This window comes from Typha angustifolia, chromosome 1 (genome assembly GCF_048772165.1).
Source record: "Typha angustifolia cultivar Huaian chromosome 1, ASM4877216v1, whole genome shotgun sequence".
Classification (NCBI taxonomy): domain Eukaryota; kingdom Viridiplantae; phylum Streptophyta; class Magnoliopsida; order Poales; family Typhaceae; genus Typha; species Typha angustifolia.
Genome location: NC_133239.1, coordinates 10551425 through 10561336, shown reverse-complemented (window position 1 = coordinate 10561336; position 9912 = coordinate 10551425). Strand labels below are relative to the sequence as shown.

The window sequence follows — 9912 nt, the reverse complement described above, 5'->3', positions numbered from 1 at the left end:
GAAAAGCAATAGTCAGTTCTGCCCTATGGTTATTAATTTTTTCAGAATTGCAACTGTGGTTTCATTTAAGTCATAGAGATGGCTTGCAATTTTGAAAACTATTCCCTATGGTTTCATTCTTATGATAGCAATCCTTTTTACTGCTACATATTGTATTAGTCATTGTGGTTTAATACTTTTAGGTCTACTCCTTTATGTTTCCAGATTTGAAATCATAATTACAACAAGTGGCATTCTCCGCAAACTGTTTGTGGGGGATCTTATGATGAGCAAAACAGCTGGGGTTAATTCTAGTATCACAAACCAAACACAAGGATTGATTTAGTATTTCGCTCCTTAAATTGCATTTTGAGCTGATATTTCCATTGTAGATATCTCCATGAGGTTCGTGCATCCTTCTCCATGGAGCACAGTTTTCAGTACGAGGCAAACTGGCTAGAGTTTGGATCCTGCTGAGGTTACATTGCGTTGTCTTTTCTCAAGGTTTATATTTGTATGAGTTTTCGGCATCTCAATTTATAGTTATTTGTATGAGTTTTCGGCATCTCAATTTATAGTTATGTTTGGAGTTGTAGTTTACCTACGAGCTCTTCACTATCATCATATTGCGTGGATGGAGATGGTTGTGAGATGAAGAGACAAACAATCAAATGTTGATAAGTTGTCACATAATGTAGCTTGTAAATAATTTGTAGAAGTGTTTGTAACTCGTAAGCATATTATTACTCCTGAGTGATAAAATAGTTTGTGATGCTGCAATGTTTACATAAAATGTCCATGGACAGAGTATCTTTTGAGTTTTTGACTAAACTGCTGCTACAGGAAATAATATTTACCAAACTATTACTCTTTAAATTTACTCCAAAACATCTATAATTTTTGCTAACTCAATGTCATGAAAAATTGTTGTCTCACACAGTAATTCGCAATAGGATTATCTGAAAAGAAAACAAAATTTGAAAACTATAAAAGTGGAATATTGTTTTAAGTGCTTAAACAATGCAATGAAAGTTTAAAGTCTGTTTTACTAGCGTCTTAGTGTTCTGACATTTTGGCGTTTGAACGGTCTTTGGGGACATTCGAGTGCTCCTGGCTGAGAGAGAGCAAAAGTATTATCAGTGTTCGAATGATTTTTGGAGGTATTCGAATAGAAAAACCCGAGAATAGCACTGGGTTGATGTTCGAACGTCCTTTGGAGGCGTTCGAATGCAAAAGTTTGAAGCAATGGCTTTAACAAGTGTTTAGACGGCCTCAAATGAGTTTAGACATATTTTTCCGAGAGTAGTGGGTTTTAATAAGCATTTAAATGGCTGTAGATAGAGCTTGCTACTTATATTGGTGGCTAATAGAAATAAGCTGGAGTGAATTGAGATTTATCGGGACAGGAAGATCCCATTGCAAGACGATTGCTTTCTTGTTGATATGTATCTTTGGGAGTATTACAAAAACTCTAATATCATCTTGGAGGTGCAGTGGCTACTAGTTTGGGAGCGGTCAAATTTGATTACTAATGAGACGATAGAGAAGAAGCACCAGTTGTAAAGAGATCTAGGGATGTGCCTTTAGGTGATGCAATGGATGTTTGGCGATGATGGCAAAAATGACCAATTGAGTTCCTAACAGCCGCACCAAACATATGGGATCCACGTTGGGCAGTTTGAACACTGTAGAGTGTAGCCAACAAATGTAGAGATTATCGGAGGATGAGACTGATGGCATACTGTCTACATATTTAAAAGAGGTCATACATTCATCTGGTGTTTCATGTGTTTTAACTTAAGAAGCAGGAGGCAATGATCCATTAGGAACGATTGACATTAGATGATACTATGTTAGAGAATTTTGATGAATTGAAGCTATGGTTTCTACATTTGAACTTTGAGGACAAAGTTTAATTTTAAAGGGAGGGGAGTGGTAGGAATAGAGGTATAGTCATTCCATTTAAGTTCACCTAGCAACTAATGGAAGGGGGCAATACAATGTCATGGAGTTTAGCCTTTGTGTTTGAACACACAACATGTTCACTGCCACATTCAAATATGCTTTCTTTTATTGAAATGGTTGGGACATTCAATTCATCACCTTGTTCAAGTGGAACTATGTTACGAATCGGCTTAATTCGATCTGCAATGGTTTTGGATTCGATGAAGCACGTAAATTCTAAGATGATCTGCAAACAATCTAACAAACAGATCCTCCTGAATTTTGGATATGTTGTTGCTCTTGGATAGAACTTTCCAACAAATCCAAGATCACAGAATTCAGACGGTTAGATCTCAAGATATCAACCAAACAGTGGCCGAAGGTTAATTAGATCCTAGCTTGATAGCCCACCAATGGCTAGATAGATGCTAAATTTAGTTCTTGGTGTGAAGGGGAAGAAGTTATTGTAAAAAATAGTTGCTAGAAGCTGGAAGAGGCCGACTAAAGACTTAGACGAAGGAAAAAGGGAGATAGGAGAGGCTGCCAATGGCTAGAGACAAGTAGAGAAGGAAATAAAGACTAAAGCCAATTCCAATATCATCATCCCATTAGGGTTTCCTCCACATATATATAGAGGCTTATCCTAAGAACTCATCAACTAAGTTAAACAACTCCAAACAACTCTAACAAATCCTAACAAAATCCACACTTTCGTCACGGTGCGATCGAACGCGCCCGATTCCATTCGAACGTGCCATTTGCGTTCTTTCTTTTTTGCCAATGTAATGCAGGCGTTCGCACCCCCCGTTCGAACACGGTCCCTGCATTCGAATGCACCTCGACAAAAGTGGTTTTATTACTTCTAACAAACTCAACTAGGTAAATAGGCTCATCCCAATGAACCCAATGTCACGCTTAGAGCCAATATGGATCGAATCGTATTAAACTATCGTGCATTTGAAAGATTATCAAACTGTAAGAATGATTAGACGATATAGATTAACTATTTAGTTTTTTGTTGGTTCAATATATTTTGAGTCATTGGCTTGATTAGAATTTAGCAGAGAAGGAGATGTAATATGTTATTAGAGCAAAGAATAAATTAATTTTTTTATCTTTTCCTCTTATCTCTTAAGTCGATCAAACTAGCAATGATTTGTCTTCTCTTTTTTTGTCTCTATTTGTACTGTTAATATTTGCTAAATTATAGGATTATTCGCCCTATTTTTATCAAATGAAGTTGCTAAAAGAAATTAATTAAAAAAAAGAGAGATAGGAAGTGCAGCGTAAATTCATGAAAAGTTAGGGTGTCAAATATAATTTCGGCAGAATTATTCTAAATAGAGTGGCGTTTACGCCGTTCACCAGCCACGTTCCCAAACATCTGCCGCAGATCTTCGTTGTATTATACTGCCTTTCCAATATATACCCCTCTCTCCTGCTCTCACCTCTCCTCTCTCTCCTCCTCTTCACCGATCCATTACCGCCAGATAGATCGACTCGATCCTTGAGCAATGGATCCGGACGCGGTGGCGAAGGCGTTCGTCGAGCATTACTACCGCACCTTCGACGCCAACCGCGCCGGCCTCGCAGGTCTCTACCAGGACGGATCGATGCTGACCTTCGAGGGCCAGAAGCTTCAAGGTCCGCAGGCGATCGTGGGGAAGTTGACCTCACTCCCCTTCGATCAGTGCCTCCATTCCATTTCCACCGTCGATTGCCAGCCCTCCGGTCCCCAGGGCGGCATGCTCGTCTTCGTCAGTGGATCGCTCGCGCTCGCCGGGGAGCACCACCCCCTCAAGTTTAGCCAGGTCGGATCCCGATCCCACTCCCTCTTCTGATCTCTCTTGATCCGTTGGTGGATCTAGGGTTTTGTGTATGGTTGAATTAACTATCTCTTACTAAAGTTATCTGGATTTTGACCTAATTAAAGATCTGACTGGAATATTTTGACTTTCTTGGACGATCCGTCTCATCTCCGTCTTGATCGGACGGTGGATCTAGTATTCTTTTTGCTGCTCCTTTCTTTGGTAAACAAGTAAGTCTAGATTGAGTACTTTCTTGTGCTGTTGATCGACCGGTCGATCTAGGGTTTTCCCATTGTAAGATGTGATTTTTCGAGGAAGATCGTGTGGTCTGAATCAAATTTTCTCTCGTGTATTTTCTTTCTTTCCAATCTGTGACTTATTGTATGATCGACTCATTAATTTAGTTGCTACTTTTTGGTTTAATAGCCCTTTCTTTCGAATCGTTGACTTACTTTACAGCTGATGTTTTGGTCCCTCACTAGGAAAGTAAGGGATGATGTAGTATCCATTTGGTCTGCTTTCATGGTTTTACTGTAAATTCTTTCCTTGACAATCTATGCTGGCGAGCGTTAGGCTATCTTGAACGTGTACGATACAGGATTTATTTATGTAGTTTACTTGTGAACTAATTGGGATAAAATGTAATAGGGTCTACGAAATATAAATACATATGATCAAATATCATATTTGGATTAAATTAATTCTGTGATGTGTTTGTTAACGTTGTGTTATCGATCAATTTATCCAGTTCTGTTAGTTGGTAATCTTTTTTTTTAACAGTGTTTTTTTTTCTTCACTGTACTGAAGTTTAGTGACATGAGAGAATTTGAAGTTATTGTTCAGCAGTGTTAAATAAGTATGTCGGAATACATATTATGTCTGTATTTTTATTTGCATTTTGTAAAACGACTGAGTTTTCTTCTTAACTTGCTAAGAATTTGGCAAGGACCTCAAATGTTTGGGGCTAAAGACTTAGTGATTATATATGCTGAGGAAACAAAAATTGTGAAAACGATTACCTACTATAAGCAGATATAAGAGCCCCCGATGGCCTTATATGACATAAAATATGATGGGACAATATAACACTTGTATGGTTGCCATTTAAATGTGGATGGAAGAACTTTTGGCCATTGAGTTGGAGAAAAATAAGTTAGATGCACATCTCATCTATTTTTTTTCCATGGAAAACAGATTGTAAGATTTTTTTTTTCTGGCTTAGCACTATTATATATATCCTATCTTGCCCTTTTCTTAAATTTTTTTTTATGCTTGCTTTTGTAGTTTGAACTGTTTGTTGCTTCATGTTGGTGCTCCTCTTCTTGTCTTTGAAATAAATCTGCATGCATAGTGTTCCTAGTTTAAGGGCTGTCTCAACTTGGAAATTGTTTATGTGAGTTTTGGGTGTCTCAATTGACCACTATAGTCCAGTCGACCACTCTCTGAGAAACCTGCTGAATTGTTTTTAGAGGACTTTCAACTTGACTCATATAATCTACTTAGAATGTGCTCTAGACATGTATATAATTAACTAAGGTTGTACACAAGTAATAGTGTGTTTTGGGATACGAAACTTACCACCTATCCATTTGCACTAGCAGTTGAATCCTGTGATGTGTAACCTATATAGTCTGTTAGGAGGACTTGAGGACACACCTTTCCTATGATGGCTCCTTATTAGTTTAAAACACTACATCCTACTCATGAGAATACGGAGGAATATGAGATAACAATTTTGAAATGGGCCTATAATTTGATGCCTTAATAAGATCATTAACTACCATGTGTTTTGGTTCTCCATGACTAGTGAGAATGTGCGACACATTTCCTAATGTGTTCTAGCCTTTGTTCACCAAAATAAGCCTGTTGGGTCTGAGATTTGGATTAGTGATATACTGATATGTAATGAACAAAATATGTTGGTGAGGAATCAGATGTCTGTAGAGGGAAAAATAGAACATTAGCTAAGAAAATGACAAAAACTTTGAAGTTCCTAGGAAAAGAAAATTCTATTTGCATTTTTTATTTATGTAAATGAAAGTCATGGACAGAAACTCGATGCTCACTACCTAAATTAGCATTCCTAGGTGGTCCACATCAATGCAAGGAACTCGAAGTCACACCTAGTTGTGATAAAATACAAAATTTGGTTTCACCTATTGTCATAATTCATAAAAGGGTGGGTGAATATGGTGTTATAGGTAATATAGGATATACTATATATGGAGAACATAAATCTCAAAATTTTGAAGTGACAGTTTTAATGAAATATGAGATAATAGGTCCTCTAGATATGCAGCTCAAAGTTTGTGTTGGTCTTGCATTAAATTTTAGTAGTTTTCAGTTGCCTTGACCGCTTGAAGCAAAATTGTAGAATCTATTGCTAATTATTTGATTAATTTCTTAAGCAGTTGTTACTTTGCTATTTAGATGTTTACGTTTCCACCTTAGATCCAAAGGGGACATCGGTGCAAGACTTGTAAATAGTTTCCTTAGAAATAAGAGCAAGGTTTCAAATGTCTCTCCTCTCTATAACCTGCACAGTCGGAAGCCTCATGCATTGAAACACCCTTATTTATGCTTGTATGCCAATAAGCTGACGTATATGATTTAAAATTTGTTCATTTCCTCAACCATGTGAAAATTAATCTAGTTGCCATTCTAAAATTTGAAAAATGGGGTGTGTTCATGATGCTCCCATCTACATAGGGTCTACTAAGGGAAAATTTATGCAGCCTAACCGTCATCCTTGAGGGGGCTGTTTCTAAAACATGAGCTCATGACCTCTTGGATGAGAGGAGCAAGCTTTACTCTCACTCCATTCTGAAACTTCATATGTAAATTCTTAATACTAATAATAGTTGACAACCTCGTATCTACATTTACATTATTTGCTTGTCCAAACATGTAGTGACAACCACTTGAAATGGTTAATATTTGAGTGGCTTGTATGTCAATTAGTCTAGTCACCTTCCTAGATAGGAGATTGTGAGGGCTGATGTCTCCAAAGCATGGACATGGCAAAATGGGTGCCATGGTTGTGTTTGACACGCTGGGGACATTATCACCTCGTTGACACGCCGCCAAGCATTTGATAATTAAAAAAAAATGGAAAACTCAAACGCTAAAAAAAAAAAAAGATTCCAAATTGCAACCTAGCTCAAATCTCCTCCTCCCTTAACGACGCTCCCAATGAGCTTCTCCTCTCTCGACGATGAGCTCCTTTCCCAATGTCGATGCTTCTTACTCCCATCGAGGTCTCTCTCTGGTTGAGTTGAGGAAAGAGGAGGAGTGGGTAGGTGGGTTTTTATTTTGATTTGTAGGTAGGTGGGTTCTTTTTTTAATAATTTATACAGCAGTGAGCAGTGACAACAATTTAAAATTTATATTTTAGTTTTATTTGATTCAAACACTGTAAGTTAGTGATGACCATGATATAGTGTAATTTATGTATTTTTAATTATAGGTTGATTTTACATGTATATATATATTTTATTTATTTATTTATTGTCATATCCTTATCGTGTTTGTATCTTTTTTTTTTTAAGATTTGCCGTATTGCCTTGTTCGTGTCGTGTCTGTGTCCGTGCTTCATAGGCTGATGTTAACTGCAATATCTCAACCTCATGTAGTCTCAAAATTATTTTTAGGGAAGTTTGAGTGACAACTAATGAGACTGTGTAGCAACATGAAGGTGTCATATTAATATTTTTTCAGGTCAAATTGCTCTATTTCTTCTTATCTTTCATAACCCCTCCCTACTTCTATACCATGGTGATTGCTGCATAGCCCTTTTAGGCACCAAATGTATTGTTCTCTCTCTCAAGTAGGATATTTGGTTGATAAAAAGTAGGGGAAAAAATAGTGCAAATTTCTAGTAAAGTCGCTTCTAATGAGAACTAATTATGACTTATTAGTGTTTGATGAAAATTAGAAGTGTTTGGTCAAAGTGGGTAATTATAGTATATAAAAAGATGAAGTGCCATTTTTCCCTTCAGAAGGGGAGGTGGAATGAACGAAAATAAGGAAATTATGTGATTTGAGGAAAATTGAGAAACTTGCTTGTCACTCCACTTTCTTCGTCCTAACATCATAAATTGTTTGACTCTCAGAGAATTATCACTTTTTTTTTCACTTCCCAATAACCAAACACTCTTAGTCTTTCTCTCCTTAGCTCTCTGTTGAATATCAGCATATGTGTATATTTCCTTGTGCCCTGGTGATCCTTGCCTAGTACATGAAGTCAGTATATGTGTGTATGTTTACTTTGATTCTCCCAACTCCGCACTTTTTTATTTGACTTTACATGTGTTGTTCTGCACAGTTTCAGTTCCTTTTCTTTTTTCCTCAATTGTCTTTTATTCCTCAATATTTCCTTGTGCCCTGGTGTTCCTTGCCTAGTACATGAAGTCAGTATATGTGTGTTTGTTTACTTATAACTGATTCTCCCAACTCCACACTTTTTTATTTGATTGTACATGTGTTGTTCTGCACAGTTTTAATTCTTTTTTTTTTCCTCAATCGTCTTTTATTCCTCAATATTGAAGTTTGTCTTTATCATCTGCAACTTCTTCCAACCTACCAAGTCTTTATCTTCAATGAAATGCAGAAACTTCTCTTTTGCTGATATCATCCTCTGCTACTGCGTTCACCACAATTTTCCTTTTTTTAGTAATATTTGTTTTCTTTGCCTGAATACTTACATTTTTACATGTTTGCTTTAGGGATTATTTTTGCTTTCTCTGCAGTTAACCAAATCCTCAGTATGCAAATCACAGACAAGTTATCTAAATTTGGAAGAGTGGATATGAAAAATAGATCAAACTATTTCTCCAACCACCTTCACTCTCATAATTGTACTTCTCCCATAATATTATGGAGTAGCATTCTCCCTAACCAAACACCCCCTAGGAGAGGTTTGGAGAGAAAGATTGGATATGAAAAATAGATCAAACTATTTCTCCAACCACCTTCGCTCTCATAATTGTACTTCTCCCATAATATTTATGGAGTAGCATTCTCCCTAACCAAACACCCCCTAGGAGAGGCTTGGAGAGAATGGACTTTCAGGTATTAGTCTACAATTTATTCTAATTTGGAAGAGTGGATATGAAAAATAGATCAAACTATTTCTCCAACAACCTTCACTCTCATAATTGTACTTCTCTCATAATATTTATTGAGTAGCATTCTCCCTAACCAAACACCCCCTAGGAGAGGCCTATCTTTGCTAGTAATATGTACCCATTATAGTCTGTTTTCTTGTCTATAACTGTTTGATTTTGAGTTAAAATTCTTGGTTGCTTTTTCAGCAAAAGAGAATTATTCTTCACTTCCCTTTTTCCTTTCTTTCCATTACAATCGGCGCCATGATTTTCTTTTGTCCTATTTCATTTCTGTATGCCATTGGCTAATGTATATGATCCTTGTCTTTTGTGATCGTAGAAAAGTTTTCCTTGTATTAATTGAACCATGGCCTCCAATAACTTCCACCAATGTCTATACACTTGTTAAACAATCGATAAATCAACATTTGAGGCAACAAGGCTTTAATATTGTTACATTTTTATCTCTCGACCGGTTAGTTTTCTAATGATGGTTTTACTCTTTCAACTCTCCTTTTTCTGTTCTCTTTCTTTGTACTCATGTTGAAAATGAAGGAGTACAATTTGTTACTGTGCCTGTTTTATATAATACACACACACACACACGCAACATATTGCTTTTGGTATGTATCGATGTATTTTCTTTTGTCATCTATGAACTGGTATGTATCAATGTATTTTCTTTTGTTATCTGTGAACTTACATGATGATGACTGCTAAATGAGTCGTTTTTTTTGTTTTGCCATAGATGTTCCATTTGATGCCAACACCTCAGGGAAGCTTTTACGTGCTGAATGACATATTCCGTCTTAATTATGCTTGAGGAGCCTGTGAAGCCAGCTTGAAGGTAATGATCATAACGGCAGTTGACGGACTATTTCTCTGTCGGGATTCATAATGGATTGATGGTTGCTATTTCGTTTTTTGGTTGTCCTATATCTGTTTTGGTTGACCGGAATGGTTGCTAAAGGACGGTAAATCCTCTGTTAGAGACCCGTGGGAGTTGGAACCCTGATTGTTTCTAATATATATCCTCTCGATGTTTTGTGGAGGTGTAATGCTCTGCTTTATTCCAA

General features: G+C 36.8%; 1 protein-coding gene across 1 annotated transcript; it reads left to right on the top strand.

Moving 5' to 3' along the window:
* The first annotated feature begins 3335 nt into the window (after positions 1–3335).
* Positions 3336–9912, top strand: LOC140764517 (nuclear transport factor 2B-like). The gene is made up of 2 exons (XM_073103118.1): positions 3336–3734; positions 9585–9912. Exons 1-2 carry the CDS (start codon positions 3438–3440, stop codon positions 9657–9659), a joined length of 372 nt encoding a protein of 123 aa, XP_072959219.1. The 5' UTR covers positions 3336–3437; the 3' UTR covers positions 9660–9912.

What these genes read in the sequence shown, in the direction of transcription:
- LOC140764517 (XM_073103118.1), top strand. Translation starts at nt 3,438, where the DNA reads ATGGATCCGGACGCGGTGGCGAAGGCGTTCGTCGAGCATTACTACCGC. An exon ending in ACCCCCTCAAGTTTAGCCAG is followed by an intron (nt 3,735 to 9,584) that starts GTCGGATCCCGA and finishes GTTTTGCCATAG; the next exon opens with ATGTTCCATTTGATGCCAAC.